At 45.8% G+C, this 18,455-nt stretch overlaps 1 protein-coding gene and 1 non-coding gene across 2 annotated transcripts in view; both read right to left on the bottom strand.

Annotated features, from left to right (window-relative positions):
* Positions 1–18,455, bottom strand: part of NCAPD2 (non-SMC condensin I complex subunit D2) — a 70,784-nt gene that overhangs the window by 40,041 nt on the left and 12,288 nt on the right. The window contains exons 8-9 of the mRNA XM_068258906.1: positions 17,489–17,612; positions 12,740–12,821 (exon numbers count right to left, since the gene is read on the bottom strand). Of these exons, the coding sequence (XP_068115007.1) occupies positions 12,740–12,821; positions 17,489–17,612 (206 nt within the window). The remainder of the gene's footprint in view (positions 1–12,739; positions 12,822–17,488; positions 17,613–18,455) is intronic.
* On the bottom strand, positions 17,994–18,292 carry LOC137537342 (small nucleolar RNA U85). Its single transcript, XR_011024598.1, has one exon. It is a non-coding gene; the product is annotated as a small nucleolar RNA U85 (small nucleolar RNA).

Here is an 18,455-nt window from a genome sequence, read left to right on the forward strand (position 1 = left end):
TCCAACTATAAAAAAAAAAAAAAAAAAACTTTCCTAGCAGAAAATGGCTTTTGAGAGCAAGGGAATAAAAAGGGGAATTTCTTAGTGAGGGTCACACTATAGTCACTTCCTGTCAGGACTGAGTCAGCCACTTGCATACCTGATATTTAACTATTTCAAACAAAGAAAAAAAGGAACACAGCATAATTTTGTGTGCTAGGCACTGTACATACACACGTCTATCTCATGTCACATGTCACTTCGGGTATCCTTTATATATCCTCATATGACTGACACACACCACTATCCAACAACTAGGAACCCCACAGGAGAGATTCGGTCCTCAGTAGGATACATTAGTACAGTTAACACAAAAATTACTGCGGGATGTGTGGATTAAGCAGGCAGACGGCTTCTAGTGTTGTCAGGCTGGCTACTGGAAGAGAGTTCTCTGCTCACAATCCTGCGATCCCATGAATAGAGTATAGGACACTATACTCTGTAGACAGGAAAAGAAAATACGCAGCACACCTCAGACTCATCCAGAGATCCTTACTGGGGCAACATGTTTCAGAGCACATGATCCTAAAGGTGGCCAATAATTATACAATGTCACGACTGTCACGGAACAGCCGTGAGAGACGTGGGCGAATTGGAAGGATCCGCGCAGTCCAATTTCTGATCGCTAAATTTGTGCAGCCATTACAGGAATCAGAACTGACATTCCTGGGTTTTTTTTTCTTTTTCCCTCCTTCCACCAAAAGGCAAGAGCCTGCTGCAGTGTCCCTGGCTTCAAGCTGTGCTGATGGCCCATCCATCAGATATAGTTGATAAGCACGATGACAGAAACCATATAGTTGGGGAAAAGTCAGACATTCTGGCTCTCCTCCCAGCAGGGGAGCTGACACGGTAGCTTGCTGCCCCCAAACTTCAAAGAGCCTTTGCCTGGGGATGACCTGCTGTAAATCCCAGATGTATCTCATATTCCCATAAACTGCTATGTGTGTCATATTTTCTGTGTTGCCAGGCTGGCAGACCCTCCAAACTAACAGAGCAGGATTGGCCTGTCTGGTGCTGGTTCTGAGAACGTTTCAGAACATTCTGAGGGTAAAGACTGCAAGTTAGGCAGTTCGAAAGTGCCCTGATGATACCACAGGGGTCCCACCCCTCATGTTTGGTATCAGGCTGCTGGGTAAATCGAGACAGACCTGAAAATGTTAGTAAATCTGCCCTGACCTGTACGGTTCTGTGAGATAGAGCCCATATATGGTTAGATAGGATTTCTGGTCCCCAGGACAAGGGGAGGACTCATCTCATATTCTAAGGGGGTGTGTGGCTCCCGCCCTCACTCCCTCCTACTGGATCAAGGGCATAAGAATGGCAGAGGAGACAAACTCATGTCCTCCACCCTGAAACTCCATCTTGATCACATCTGTGCCAGCTTGAGGATATGCTGGCATCCACCTGGTCTGAACTCTGATTGAAACCAAGAACTTTACAAGTTTTCCCCACAAAAGGACACCTCTCCATGAACTCTAAGTATCTGTTTTTTCTCCCCTTTATTTTCATACTGTGTTATCTCATGTCTCAATAATTGTTGATTTTAATAATTTTCTGTATATATATATTAATTATTTATATTGCCGTGAATACAGACTTTATCAAAGTCATTCACTGTCCCGCTACCCTATTATTCAGCATACACAGAAACTGGACTCAGGTCGCTGAAGAGACGCTACTATTGTTGATATCTAGACAGAATAAAGTGTGTTTACCCGTTTTTATTTGCAGGACTAGTCAGTCAGTGGGTCCACTGGCCCATACCAGTGGTGGTGGCAGATACCCTGAAATAGTGTGCAAGTTGTAATTACCGTACCTCACAGGCTCCCTTCTGGTCGGGCTGCTGCCCAAATTTCTGTCTGTTTCTGCGCAAAGATCGCGACCAAAGCTTGCATGGTCTGTGTGCTGAAACCGTTCGGAAGGCAATTTGCGGTCTGACCACTAGGGCTCATGTGACAACGACCAATCGATTGTTGGAAATGATTGTTGTGCCGCATAACAGCCATACTAAAGACAGGTCCTGTTTGACTAACATGCTCAGCTTTTATGAGGTAGTGAATGCTAATATGGATATTGGGAATGCTGTAGATGTGATATACTTGGACTTTGCAAAGGCCTTTGACACTGTTCCCCACAAAAGTCTGGTGCAAAAGTTGAGGATGCAAGGACTGGGGAAGAGTCTGTGTCCATGGATAGGGAACTGGCTAATGGACAGAAAAAGAGTTGTGGTCAATGGATCGTACTCAAAATGGGAGACTGTTAGCAGTAGGGTACCACAGGGGTCTGTTCTGGGTCCCGTGCTCTTCAATTTATTTAATTACCTAGTAGATGCAGTAGTGAGCAATGTTGCCATTTTTGCAGACGATACAAAATTGTGCAGAATCATCAACTTTCAGGAAAATAGTGTCATATTGCAACAGGATCTGGATAGGATGGCTATATGGGCACATACATGGCAGATGAAATTCAATGTTGACAAATGTAAAGTCATACATTTTGGTCGTACCAATGGTCTAGCACCATACAAAATAAATGGGATACAGTTGGGGACATCCAACTTGGAGAAGGACTTAGGAGTACTCATCGACAACAAGTTAAATAATCGTACTCAATGCCAAGCCGCTGCAGCTAAAGCTAACAAAATTTTGGGATGCATTAAAAGGGAAATAAAACTCGTGATGCTAGCATAATATTGCCCCTGTTTAACTCTCTAGTAAGGCCACATATGGAATATGGAATTCAGTTCTGGGCACCACATTACAAAAAAGATATTGCAGTTTTAGAGCAGGTGCAGAGACTAGCAGCAAAATTGATACGTGGGATGGAAAGTCTCACTTACCAAGATAGGTTAGATAAACTGGGTTTATTTAGTCTAGAGAAAAGACGCCTTAGAGGGGATCTAATTAACATGTATAAATACATCAGAGGGCTTTTTGTCCCTAGGCCTTCTCAAAGGACTAGAGGACATGATCTGCGCATAGAGGAAAAACTGTTTAGCCATTTAGGAAAGGGTTCTTTTCAGTAAGAGTGATTAAGATGTGGCATGCATTGCCACAGGAAGTAGTTATGGCAAACCCTATACCTGCATTTAAAAAGGGGCTTGGATGCTTTCCTTGCGTTGAAAGACGATCCAGGGATTTTATGTGATTGCCATCTGGAGTCGGGAAGGAATTTTTCCCTTTTGGGGCTAATTGGACCATGCCTTGTGCGGGTTTTTTCGCCTTCCTCTGGATCAGCAGGGATACGTGAGGGAGCAGGCTGGTGTTGTACTTTATACTGGTTGAACTCGATGGACGCATTTTTTTTTTTAACCAAAATAACTATGTAACTATATTCTCACTAACCAATCTGATCAATGGGATTGATATAAAAACAGATGATTCCATTTATCTGATCAAATTTATTAGCAGGAATTAGGCCGTTATTGGGCATGACTGATTGTTTCTGAATACTGCAGCGGTTGGAAATGCAAAATCAGCCGTGGAATTGTATCGTTAATGGCCACCTTTAGTCCTACCATAGCCAGGTATGGCCCAAAACAGGTTACATTATCTTCAGGTGCATGAACCCTTTAGCACCCAAATACAGTAAAAAACTTTTACTGAAAGGAAACCAGAGACAAATAGTTAACGTTTTATACATACCTGGTGCTTCCTCCAGCCCCATCTACGCGGATCGCTCCCACACTGCCGTTCTCAGCCATCTCCAGTAGCAGGTCCCGTAACTTCAGCCAGTTTGAGCATGTGCAGTGCGCTCTCTCCAGTGGAGAATAGTACTGGTGAATGCTCAGTCAGGGATTTTTATCAGGGCTGATAATGGGCAGTGAAGAAAAACAGAGCAGGGTAGGTGATGTCTCTAATGTTCCCACTGATATATATGGTAAAATACATGAGGGTGCTTAGTCTCTGCCCCCTTAAGGACCAGAAACCTTTGGTACAGAGAATGCGGAAACCCGACTAATCACCGCACATACCCGTCGCAAACACCGTACATCAGGATCCCGGGCCACCCATTGTGAGCCGGTCAGGAGCCACTATCATTGGCTCCTGATCCGGTTTTTCTATGTAAGACAATGAAATCGGCTCCTGACCCGCCCACAGGGCTCCACCGTCAGAGTCAGGCAGAGCCAGTGAGCTGCGGCGACAGAGGGCAGGGATTAAGCGCAGAGATCGGCGGATGAAATTTACACCCTGCCAGCCAGGTGACCACCAAAACAGGGCGTAGATTTCAATTAGCTTCAAATAGCACTGTGTGCATTTGACCACCACCGGTGTGTAGCCAACACTGCGCGCGTGCGACCACCACTGTGCCGCCAGCACTGCCTGCGTGCGACCACCACCACTGCCTGCGACCACCACCAATGCGCCGCCAACACTGCCTGCATGCGACCACCACTGTGCCGCCAACAGTGCCTGCGTGCAACCACCACCACTGTGCCGCCAACACTACCTGCGTGCGACCGCCACCCCTGTGCCACCAACACTGCCTACATGCGACCACCACCCCTGTGCCGCCAACAGTGCCTGCGTGCGACCACCACCAGCCAACACTGCCTGCGTGCGACCACCACCACTGTGACGCCAACACTACCTGCGTGCGACCACCACCCCTGTGCTGCCAACACTGCCTGCATGCAACCACCACTGTGCCGCCAACACTGCCTGCGTGCGACCGCCACCCCTGTGCCGCCAACACTGCCTGCGTCCACCACCAGCCAACACTACGTGCGTGCAACCCCCACCACTGTGCCGCCAACACTGCCTGCGTGCAACCACCACCACTATGCCGCCAACACTGCCTGCGTGCAACCACCACCACTATGCCGCCAACACTGCCTGCGTGCGACCACCACCAGCCAACACTGCGTGCAGTTTTCATACAGCGGAGTTTGATCCAATTCACTTTTTCTCCTAGGTAATAAATTTCATATCTTCACAATAAAATGCCTCTTAAAGATCCCCTGAAATGAGTGGGTTTTTCTTTAAGCCAGGCATGTGTGTCAGCAAAAGTATTCTGCAGGTTATCTGCGGTAGAATATGCATGGGGGCGGGGGGGGGGGAGGGGGGGGGGATTGGCTGGGAGAGAATTCTTCTTCGAATACACAATCTGGACCAGGTTTGATAGATAACAGCTTTGTGTTCCAATATACACAGCATTCTCAGTGGATTCACACAACAGCTCTACAGGGCGTGCATATGTAGAGTATAGTACTACTGTATAACCAGGGCTGTGGAGTCAGAGCAATTTTAGGTACCTGGAGTTGAAATCAGACGTTTAAATGAATAGTGCTTGGAATATGGGTTTTAAATGCCACAATTCTCTTTAGCTTAGAATTAATGGTGTATGTAGTCAGGCCAGTCACATTTGAACTCTGGATTTACAATGTCTCCCAATCATGCGAGGTCTGTTGTAGGTTATGTTTTAGAAAACTGGTGATCTTAGCTACTTCGCATGCCTCCTAAAATTGCAATTAAAGTGGTCTGAAAGCCAGCATTTCTACTTCTAAAAGATTCCTCACAGCTTGAAAGCTACTATCCCAGAATTGTTTTTTAGCAGAAAATACTGAAATGGTTAAACAAAGCACTTTGGATGCAGATTTGAAGCTGAATAGCAGGAAAAAACGGAGAGAACAGTATCTTTGTTTGTATTCCAATGTTGATACATGTGCGTAAACACAGTGTAACAAGTGAAAAGAAGCTCTCTGTGAAGCTCTCTGTGCTTCAAGCACACAAACCGCTCAGAACAGCTAATTAGAAGATGTTAATAGATTATAAAAAGCAGTTTGAAACCTGCCATTGCATTTTATTCAGTGTAAGATAAACTACACTTTGGAAACTTGTAATTTGTAAACAGACAATATTACTTATGCACAAAAGCAAATATGATAACTGTATGAGTAATAAAAATTAGGAAAACACATTTTTATTGAATGTTATGTCAGAGTTTTAGACCACTTTAAAGACACTGAAGCGGAAAAAAAAAATTATGATGATATTATGATTTGTATGTGGAGTACAGCTAAGAAATAAAACATTAAGATCAGATACATCAGTCTAATTGTTTCCAGTACAGGAAGATTTAAGAAACTCCAGTTATCTCTATACAAAAAAAGCCATTAAGCTCTACGACTTTCAAAGTCATGGAGAGGGCTGTTTTCTGACTTATCTTAAGGGCTCGTTTCCACTGTTGCGACGCGATTTCGGCCGCATTCCGACGCTTGTAAAAACGCATGCGGATGCGTTTACACATGCGTTTTTACCCGCGATTTCGCATGCGATTTCGCATGGCAGGGTGCCATGCGAAATTAACCATGACACTGCCAGGGCTAAATAAAATTGAAAAAGGTGCGAAATCGCATGCGAAATCGCGGGTAAAAACGCATGTAACAAACGCATGCGTTTTTACTATTAAATACATTAGCGGCGATTCGCACGGATTCCCGACGCAGGCGAAATCGTTGGCTCTTTTGTGCGTTTTTTTCACGCTGAAAAAAACGCACCTCAACAACGCTACAGTGGAAACAGGCCCATCCACTTGTATTACATGTGCGGATCTGCATGCGTTGGACGCATGCAGATTCGCGATAGTGGAAACGAGCCCTAACTGTTAGGCCTGGTGCACACTAGGAGTTTTTCTGAGCGTTTTGAGTTTTTAAATCTGCTGCTAATTTTATCCTATGTGTCTGTGCACACTGGAGCAATGAGGTTTTGTAAAAAAACGCATAGCATTACATTGGGAAGAGCAGAAGAGAAGACAGGTCCTGTTTGACTAACATGCTCAGCTTTTATGAGGTAGTGAATGCTAATATGGATATTGGGAATGCTGTAGATGTGATATACTTGGACTTTGCAAAGGCCTTCAACACTGTTGCCCACAAAAGTCTGGTGCAAAAGTTGAGGATGCAAGGACTGGGGAAGAGTCTGTGTCCATGGATAGGGAACTGGCTAATGGACAGAAAAAGAGAGTTGTGGTCAATGGATCGTACTCAAAATGGGAGACTGTTAGCAGTGGGGTCCCACAGGGGTCTGTACTGGGTACAGTGCTCTTCAATTTATTAATGACCTAGTACAGGGGTGCCCAATAGGTCGATCGCGATCTACCGGTAGATCGCGACCGCCTAATCGGTAGATCGCGGCCTCTTGGCCGCGTCCCATTGAATTTAGCAGCCAGCAGCTGTATATCGCAGTTCCTGCTGCTGGCCGCTGGAGGAGAGAGCCTGGCCAATCAGGGGAGGAGAGGCGCGCAGCCATTCAGGAGAGGAGAGGCGCGCAGCCATTCAGGAGAGGAGAGGCGCGCAGCCATTCAGGAGAGGAGAGGCGCGCAGCCATTCAGGAGAGGAGAGGCGCGCAGCCATTCAGGAGAGGAGAGGCGCGCAGCCATTCAGGAGAGGAGAGGCGCGCAGCCAATCGGGTGGAGAGGCGGAAAACGTCTGAGTTCCGACTCCACTCACGCTGCCCACCGGAGCCAGGCCTGAAGACCTGGACGCCACCGGCCCTATATCCAGGTAACCTATACTGAAGGGACCTATACCCGGCTAACCTATACTGAAGGGACCTATACCCAGCTAACCTATACTGAAGGGACCTGTACCCGGCTAACCTATACTGAAGGGACCTGTACCCGGCTAACCTATACTGAAGGGACCTGTACCCGGCTAAACTATACTGAAGGGACCTGTACCCGGCTAACCTATACTGAAGGGACCTGTACCCGGCTAACCTATACTGAAGGGACCTGTACCCGGCTAAACTATACTGAAGGGACCTATACCCTGCTAACCTATACTGAAGGGACCTATACCCTGCTAACCTATACTGAAGGGACCTATACCCTGCTAACCTATACTGAAGGGACCTATACCCGGCTAAACTATACTGAAGGGACCTATATCCGGCTAGCCTATACTGAAGGGACCTATACCTAACTACATTTCCGGGGGGAGGTGCATTTGAAACACCGGTAGATCTCCTGGCCTCGGCGAATTTTAAAGTAGCTCGCGAGCCGAAAAAGTGTGGGCACCCCTGACCTAGTAGATGCAGTAGTGAGCAATGTTGCTATTTTTGCAGATGATACAAAATTGTGCAGAATCATCAACTCTCTAGAAGATAGTGACATATTGCAACAGGATCTGGATAGGATGGCTATATGGGCACATAAATGGCAGATGAAATTCAATGTTGAAAAATGTAAAGTCATGCATTTTGGTCGTACCAATGGTCTAGCACCATACAAAATAAATGGGATACAGTTGGGGACATCAAACTTGGAGAAGGACTTAGGAGTACTCATCGACAAGTTAAATAATCATACTCAATGCCAAGCTGCTGCAGCTAAAGCTAACAAAATTTTGGGATGCATTAAAAAGGGAAATAAAAACTCGAGATTCTAGCATAATATTGCCCCTGTTTAACTCTCTCGTAAGGTCACATCTGGAATATGGAATTCAGTTCTGGGCACCACATTACAAAAAAAGATATTGCAGTTTTAGAGCAGGTGCAGAGACTAGCAACAAAATTGATACGTGGGATGGAAGGTCTCGCTTACCTAAAAAGGTTAGATAAACTGGGTTTATTTAGTCTAGAGAAAAGACGTCTTAGAGGAGATCTAATTAACATGTATAAATACATCAGAGGGCAATAAAATAGCTTGGCGGATGAGCTTTTTGTCCCTAGGCCTTCTCAAAGGACTAGAGGACATGATCTGCGCATGGAGGAAAAACGTTTTAGCCATTTAGGAAAGGGTTCTTTACAGTGAGAGTGATTAGGATGTGGAATGCATTGCCACAGGAAATCGTTATGGCAAACTCTATACCTGCATTTAAAGGGGGCTTAGATGCTTTCCTTGCGTTGAAAGACATCCATGGCTACAATTACTAGGTAATGCCTAATGATGTTGATCCAGGGATTTTATCTGATTGCCATCTGGAGTCGGGAAGGAATTTTTCCCTTTTGGGGCTAATTGGACCATGCCTTGTAAGGGTTTTTCTGTCTGCCTCTGGATCAACAGGGATATGTGGGGGAGCAGGCTGGAGTTGTTCTTTGTACTGGTTGAACTCGATGGATGTATGTCTTTTTTTCAACCAAAATAACTATGTAACTATGAATAGTGAATGGGCTGCAATTACCCTGTTCATCCACTAGATGCTGCTGTGCACAGCAAGTAAATTGGAGTAGCACCAGTAGGATAAGAGTAGGTACAGGTGTCTGCATATCACTCCAATTCTACCCAGTGGCTGCTGAGTCACACACTGTATACACCCAATTACTGTGCTTGTTGGTAGCGAAATACTCAACCAATTTCAGCAGGTACAGAATATTTACACAGCAATATTGATTTATAAAGGACCAACATATTCCGTGGTGCTGTACAAAGAAAAACTAATGTGGGGTACAAAATACGATATACACCAATATAAAGAGTTCGTACAGAATCGATAATGGTGACAGAATATGAATAAATGTGTAACAAAATGGAAAACACAAAAAAGGCGAGAGCCCTGCCCTTTCAAGCTTACAATCTTAGGGCCCTTTCACACCGAGGCGGTGCAGTATTTTTTACCACACCACATGCCGTGCAATGAAAGTCTATGGAAACTTTCATACTGCTACGTTGTGCCGCGTCAGAAGTGACTTTTCTTCGCTTTCATCCTGAAGGAAGTGACTTCCTGATTGGGCGGTGGCCAGGCATGTTCTGTTGCATTAGCCCTGATATCGCACAAAGTTACCGCTGCGCACCCGATCAAGCGCGCTGGCCAGAGATTTTGCAGTCCAATTGATACATGTGGCCAATTTTGGCTACAGAAATGAGTTGTGGCATCGATCAGGCATGCTTCAGACCACACAGATTTCATTGGATCAAACTATAATCATGTAATCGGATAGTCAATCACCCATTAAGTCGCCTGATGTACAGCCACGTTTATGAGTACTAAAAATTGATATAGCAATAGGCTTTTGGTTTCCTTTATTTAGTAAAGGGACTTCTAGTTGTTGCCTTCACAAACTTCATTATATCAGGAGGAGACCGCCTCTTCCAGGGCAGCCCCATTTATTGCAAGGGGCATCAGCTGATTATGTTCTGCACATACCAAGGCCATTCCCCTGCCTGTGGGAAACAGTGACCAAGGGCAACCATAAGAGGAGTCCCTGTGTTGGAGGAACAAGTTAAGAACACTTGATAGCTCCTATACTATATTGGATTAGAGATTTAAGTGTACCTGAGATGGTACACTAGGCTTTATTTATACCTACCTGGGGCTTCCTCCAGCCCCATGAGCACTGTGGCTTCCATCACTATCATCTTCAGACCCTCCATTCTAATTCACGGTAAACCAATCAGTCGTGGGTAGGGCTGAACGATTTTCGGTTTTAAACAGAAAATCGTGATCAGGAGCTTGTTGATCTTCAGATAGTCAAAATGGCGCTTTTTGCTGCCGCTGGTACCCACTTCTCTTCCAGCAAGTTCTGATCCTATTCCACCTCACCGCATTGGATTGCCACGCAGTGATCAGGCAGTGAGTGTAGCCTAGTAACGCAGGGCCTGTTTCAGGAATTGTGACCTCACTGCCCGTTAACCGCAGGGCAATCTAATGCCGTGAGGCCGAATGGGATCAGAACTTGGAGGAGGAGGGGGGCCCAGGAAAGGAGCAGGTACCAGCGGCGAGGGTGATCTGCCTATATACACTAAAGGAAGGGAGTGTATCTGCCTATACTAAAGAGGGAGGGGGGGGGGGCACACAAAAGGGGAACTGGATGGATGGCTTGTGGTGATATATTGGGGTGCTGATGATGTTAGGAATACATAAACATATTCTATCATTTGTATGTCTGCTGTATATCTTTCAGAGGTGGATGTCAGCCAGTATGGCTTGAAGGTATTGGCAGCTAGCTTCATGGACTGTTTATGTGATTGTGTGTGGGTGTCAATAGACAGACAAAAGGGAACCTCGTTACCAGTCACCTTCAATAGGCAAGGAAGCGGATCATTAGGCCACTAGCAGTCGCTTTGATCTGCTGTCCCAGGTGTGATTGTCTGCGTCTGCCTACAGGCAATTACAGGCAAACTGCTACCTGTAACCAGAATGCAATCTTTTCATGTATGTGCTAAAATACACTTTAACCAAGGAAATAATGTGGAGGAAGCCTTTTGATGTCTGGTAGGATACAATCTTACCTATTGAATTCTGCAACCTTCAAGAAGCTAAAACAGGAACCCTTTGAAGCTTGCATATCACAGGAAAGATTATGACAAGCGTTCGGTGATGTCACAAACGGGGAACCTGCATTAGTTCCTGGGGGCTGGACATTAAATGCCCCAGGGGGCATTTCAGAGTATAAAAAGCAGAGGCAGATACCTGGTAAGTATCTTCTCTTGGAGATAGCGCATAGCTAGAGATAATCTCGACTTCTGGTCGAACAAGCGGCGTGCTCCCGCCGACAGCGTTTAGACCTTCAAGTTGGTAACGTTTTTAATCTCCATTTTTATTTTTACGCAAATATCCGTGTGTGTATTTTTGTAACTTTTATCTTGTAACTTTACTTTGTTTTTTGTACATCTTCTGTATATATTATTTTCTGCATTGTTCTATGTTTTTATGGAATATTAAATCGTTATTTAATAAGCTTGACTTCTGCGGTACTAAACTAACACTCATAGCCTAGAGGAGACTGCAGTGTAGCTGTGTATAAGTCCGTGCCTAATTGTATGTTTGAGCAACAAGTAAAAATGAATGAGGATTGGCTCTTGGGTGCATGAAAAAGACAGGCAATATTTTATTAACAACAATACTATATGTATACAAAAATTTGTACGAAACACTAAACCATGAACCCTAAAAACCCCCCACTAGAACCCATAAAAATTCCCCCCACAAACTTTTCCAACACCAAGAGGGGCTGCAGTCCCCAACATAAACTCCCGGACTCCTGTGCTCTGCACAGAGGACAAGATGATTGTGGATGTTACTATTGAATATATGTGGCTACAATGGCAATAGCACGCAGATGGTGAAGTTCATAGAAACTGGTGGCAAATGAATGGCATATGGTGGCAAAAGGATGTCATTATGCTGGTGATCAAATGATGAAGTTCATTGCAGCCATGCAGAAAGGCACTTTATATCATGAGATGCAGATGAATCAAGCTGATGGCTCATTTGTGAAAAGCAGCGGCAGACAGTGACAGCCTACATAGACATATAGTGAAGCAAGCTGTTAGCAGGCTCTTGATGAAGCAAAGCGGCTGATAGTGTATATGACATATGCATAAAAAGTCCCCCAATCGCAGGGTACACTATTAGCAAATGAGTCACAAGCAGATGGAGATGTCCACAGGACAAATGGCACCACCAGTCAAACCCCCAATGGCAGGGTGTAGGTGCACTTTCAATATGCTGGACGAAAATGCCACATAGTTACCAGTCCTTTTTGTCAGAGAGTCCAAACGGCAATGAAGCTGTAGACTTTAGGGTGCCACGAGTGCCATGTGTAGTCAGCCATGCATCCAAGGAGTGTAGGAGTCCCAGTGGTGTGGAAAAGGGGGAGCGCTGTCAGGAGAAGCCTGACATGTTTCGCCGCAACTAGCGGCTTTTTCAAAGGCAGACAGCGATAGCGTGTACATGGACGCCGTAATGGCGTCCATAAATACTGAATGCGGCTGCGCCGCTCCGCCCGCCCACCCCCCAACCACGTCATCACCTCACGTCCACCAACCAGAGTGTGGGCGCGTGGGCGGCAGACATCCGGAGCGCAAATGCGCTCCATCGACAGCCGCACCGGATGTGCCTGGAGACACAAACATGGGGCGTCAGAGGAGTGGCCACCCATTGAGGAAGACGGGGAGGGAGGGAGAGGCGAGCCAGAACAGCGCAGCCGCAACCAGTGTGAGGGCATGCGTGAGAACCACGCAAACAAACACTAAAAAAAGAAATTGAGAACGAAAAGTACCCATAAACACCCCTTTTGATCCCGTGCCCGCATTCGGCCACCTGTAGGGATGGTTATTGAATAAAAATAATGTCCACAATCAAAAATGATAATAAACACTTGAACCTACAAACACGGAAATCCGCGTCAACAGGCAGTGGCATCCCAAAGAAACATATTGGTCACACCACGTCCGCGGACATCCGTGCATCCAAACAAAAATGTAGATATAAATATATAGGAGGTGGAGAGAGACCGGCCCAAATAAAAATACATAGACACTGTGGGGGTGTCATCAAAGAAGCCCACCATCAGCATATAAATTGGCCAATATCAAGAAAGCTACAGCCAAAGGAGGACATGAAACAAGAACGTGGAACAGAACAGGGTTGGAGAACCAGGGGTATAGGAGACCCCCGTGGTTGGTAACTTTGATTGCACGCAGGGTACCGGTGAGGGAAAGGGGGGAGGGGGAAAGCGGAGGGGGAGGGATGGGACAAGGGAAGGAATTGGAAGGGGGAGGGGAAGGGGACGGGTGGATGGGTGGGGACAGGGAAAGCACAGGGGGGGGGGGGGGGGAAAGGGGGAGAAAAGGGGAGGGAAGGGAAGGGATCGACACCCTGGATGGGAAGGGGAGGACCGATAGGAGGGCGGTTCAAAAAATCCTTCCTTCAGGCTCTAGAGATGTTATTAAATAACTATAGCAGCTTTGAGAGATTTTCTATTATGTTTGAGCAACACTACCTTATGAAATTGTAATTGCATTGTGTGTATGGGGCACTTCTGCGCTCGACATCCGAGTGGGAAGTCTAACAGTATCGTTCGGAACGACTGTTAGTGGTTTTGCTGCACGACAGTGTAACTTGCATTACAAATCATTGTCTGATTGTGCTGTGTTACTGTACAACTGTACTGTGTGTGGGTGCGTGGCGTTCTCGTATTCGGCCTAAGCGCAAAGCTGACCCAAATGCGAAAACGCAGATTGCATGTTTAGCCCTCGACAACTAAGGGGACGTGTCTAGCAACGCTAGTGGTGGCAGTGGGAAGTGTTTGAGGGGTTCCAGCCTTGTTTGTAGCTTAAATAAGGCTGTTCCCCGCCCACCTTAATCTGGTCAAACCCGCAGTCGGGAACTGTATACGTAGGCGTGCCGGTTCCTGACATGGCTAACCTGTACTGCGGCACCTATACACGGGCTAACTTGTACTGCGACACGTCTAGCTGGCTGAGGACCTCATAACCTCCCCCCCCACACACACACTACTGCGCAGAACGCTCCTGGCCGAGGGAATGCGACGAGCAGGTGCAGAAGAGCGCAGCCAGCCAGATTACCGTGAGGCATACCACAAGAACGGAGGGTCCAAAGAGGACAGGTGAGGGAAGCCGCTGTGCTCATGAGGCAGGAGGAAGCCCCAGGTAAATATAAATAAAGCCCAGTGTACCATCTCAAGTGCACTTTAACACAATAAAGCATTAATTCTCCCAGGGTCAGTTATACAGGTTACAAGACCACTGTTAGCCACAATTTGTTTACCAGTTACACCTCACTGAAATAAATAAAACACTCAGCCAAAAATCAATGTTATGTATATTCTTGTAGTTAGGCACAGAATATACAAAAATGACAAAAAGGTTATAATCAGCATAATTTTTTTTATAATAATGATACATTAGAAAAGTATTGGCTGTCAAAATTTATATTAGCATAGCTCTATCAGTACATTACCAGCCCCTCTGATCCCCATTTTCTGGATTCAGCAGCCCCCACTCAATGTTTATACTTAGACTTGTTCCTCCCTCAATTGCAAACACATGCATTTATCCTTGTCCATCACAAGCCTAGGTTTAGTTTCTAGTAACAGACTAGTTGCTTTCATTTTACTATTCCCCACACTTTTTCCTTAAAGGGGTACTATGGCGAAAAATTGTAAAAATTTAAAATATGTGCAAACAAACAAATAAGTACATTTTTTTCCAGACTAAAATGAGCCATAAATTACTTTTATCCTATGTTGCTGTCACGTACAGTAGGTAGTAGAAATCTGACAGAAGCGACAGGTTTTGGACTAGTCCATCTCTTCATAGGGGATTCTCAGGGATTTATTTAATTTCAAAAGCTCTTAGTTAATGGCAGTTGCTCTGTCCAACTGACAAAAAACTGTTTAGCGAGCAGGGAAGCTGTCCAGCATCATTGTTTAAATTATTTTAGGGAATATTTTTATAAAGAATAAAAGCCTTGCTGAGAATCCCCTATGAAGAGATGGACTAGTCTAAAACCTGTCACTTCTGTCAGATTTCTAGTACCTACTGTTAGTGACAGCAACATAGGAGAAAAGTAGTTTATGGCTCATTTTACTCAGGAAAAAAAACGTACTTATTTGTCTGTTTGCAAATATTTTCAATTTTACAATTTTTCGCCATAGTGCCCCTTTAACCACTTCCGGATTCTCGGTGTGTATATATACGCCCCTGAATCCTGAAGTGTATACCATGGAAACGGCCGCTCATACGAGCGGCCGTTCCATGTCAGTTCACGGAGGGTGTCTCTGTGAACACCCTGCGAGCCGATCGGCGGCTCGCAGGGTAAATGTAAACACACGTGGGAAGATCTTCCCCGGTGTTTACATGGGGAAGACGGAAATCCGTCCTGCGCCACTCACAGGGGGAGGGAGAGGGAGGGAAGGAGGCCAGGAAGCGCTGCGGAGGGGGGCTTTGAAGAGCCCCCCCCCCCCGCAAGCGCAAGCAGCCGGCGGCGATCAGACCCCTCCCAGCAGGACATCCCCCTAGTGGAGAAAAAAGGGGGGGGGGAAAGTCTGATCGCCCTGGCTGCTAGCTGATCTGTGCTGTGGGCTGGAGAGCCCACGCAGCACAGATCAGCACACAATTTCATGGTATGGAAGTGGTTAAAGCGGATCAGAGATTAATAAAAAAAAAAAATCTTTTACTCATTGCATAATTGTGTTCCTTTTATATACTTTTTAGGGCATTCTCAAGCCAAATACTCAAGCCAAATTTTTTTTTTAATACTCTAATTCCCTATAAACTAAACAAGCCTCGCCCACAGCTTTTCAGAGTGCCTTGGCATTTTCAGACAGTAGCAAGGGCTCAAGGGAGCTCAGTCTGGACAGGAGGAGGTGTTACTAGCCAGAGATTTCAGAGGCAGAGGGGAGGAGGGATGAGGGGGAATTAGGTTTTTACAGGCTGAGTGCTGGAGACGCAGATCAGCTTGCCTGTGTGTAATGCTTTCAGACAACATGGCTGCTGTCATTGTATCACAGGAAGAAATAATCAAACCGTTGAAGCTGTTTGCAGCTAGATTTGCTGTGTAAACTATCTAAACTTTAGATAAGCTATATAGACAAGTTGCTTGTTATAGTTAGTGTTTCATCTCAGATCCGCTTTAAAGAGTACCCGAGGAGTTTTTTTTAAAGAAATTATAGGACACAAAGGCACGTTCTGTGCAAAATGACATGCCCCCGTTTCCTTCTGGTGCCGCTGTCAGCCTCCCCCCCCTCCCCCCGCTGTACCCCCTCAAAGCTGGAGACAAGCTAGCAACAATTTGATTGTCGCTAGGCTCCCGTTTACCTGCCAGATGTCAAACTGTTCCCCCGCATTGCCTCCCCTGTATCGCACCCCCGCCTCCACCAACCTGCTCCCCGCCTCTGCCGCCTCCCTCCCCCGCCTCCAATAGGCAGCTAAGGATTTCCTCTGCCTGTGATTTCACCAGCTGCAGAGGAGGAACAGAACAGAGAGCGTCATGGAGCAGCGCAGATCGGTCCAGGAGGCAGCATGGAGCAGTTTTATTTTTTTTCTTCTTTGTACAGCTGCCTCGGGTTCTCTTTAAATAGGAGTCATGCAGGAACTGACCTGATAAAGCCATGATTCTCACACCATCACAAAAAAGCAGAACATTTTTTTCACACCGTTAAATAATTCAATTATACATTATTTCAATAATTTTATTTTGACATCTTGAAAAAATACAAATAAGGAAAAAAAATAAATCATAAAAAATAAAGGATAATGCAATATTTCTAACACTAGGCACCATATTCCACCATAATGTGTCCACATAGCATCAGGGCTGTGGAGTCGGATTTGGAGCAATTCTGGGTATCTGGAGTCGGATGATTCTTATACCGACTCCACAGCCGTGCATAGCATGTGCCTTGTCACCAACGCTTCTCACTATCATGCCAGTCAACCCTGTGCAGAGAGGCACTTCTGGGGGCGGAGTCCATACAGGAAGTGCTGCTGTGACATTACACCACAACCATTTGCTCATAGATCTGGCATCTGGGGTTATGTGCATAGATCTGACGCATACTGAACAGCGACTCTCCTCATAAGTGCTACATGTGCAAAGACCTATAATATGAAAAATCATATGTGGACAGATCATATGTGGACAGATCATGAAGGTGTCCTGATGCAATGTAATTTTTCGACCAAAAAAAAAAAAAAAAAAAAGTGGAATTTTAAGGAATCCTTGGATGTCTGAATGCAAACGCAGTTATGGGTCACTCACCGCAAGATCTCCCCCACCACAGCCTTCATCCCGTATTCTGTGGCCCACTTAGCCACAGCATGAACTAGCACAGGGGCCAGGTGCTCAAAGTGCTGCAGAAGCTGGACGACCTTCACACTCACACCTGAAGACAAGACAAGAGAGGTGGAGATTAACTCACTTTACCAATCACCAAATCAAAACTGAATCCTGAAGTAGGGAATATAGGAGCTGCCATTAGGGCCCTTGGAGACTGTAGATCTTCATTACTGTAGAAAGAGTGGAAACAGAAGCAGCGACAAGGGCAGATTCCAGCAGAGTAGCAGGAACCCAACTCCACATGTGCCCATTGGAAAACTTGTTCCGTTTTCTCTGTATTCCGTATCCATTATTCCCTTGATTCTAGCTGGTGGGGAAATGCTGCAAGCATCTTCCAGAGACGAGCAGCAGAGGAAGGTATATAATAAAGTGAAGAGATATTTAGGGTATCCCTTTCCTACAGACAGAAGGATTATCCATCACCACCTGCCATCAGATTACCAAAGATATGTGCTCACACCTCCTCCACCACCTGTTACTGAGTGATGACCTCCATCCTGCCCCCTGCTGGTCACCATCTATCCTGTAGGTCCCTCAGCTTCTGCATACCATTGTTCTGGAGGGCAGAGTGCTGAGACAGACCCGCCATGCAGCTGCTGTAGGTCTGGCCTTACAGTGGCAGGGACACACTCCTCCACTGCCACCAAGATTACAGACCGAGGGCAATGGACGGAGACACACCCAGAGGAGGGAGGAGTCACATTCGCCTTGGACTCATCACATGGCAGTAAGAATAGTATAAAATACTTTATAAACACAGTCACCCAACAACCCCCACAGCTTTCAAGTCATGTCAAGCAGACCTTTCCTGCTCTTTGTATACCGTGTAGGGAGCCAGGATGGTATACCAGTTAAGAGAGGGTGTGTAGTGGGAGCAGTTTAGGTTAAG

Source organism: Hyperolius riggenbachi, chromosome 10, assembly GCF_040937935.1.
Source record: "Hyperolius riggenbachi isolate aHypRig1 chromosome 10, aHypRig1.pri, whole genome shotgun sequence".
In the NCBI taxonomy this organism is placed as follows: Eukaryota; Metazoa; Chordata; class Amphibia; order Anura; family Hyperoliidae; genus Hyperolius; species Hyperolius riggenbachi.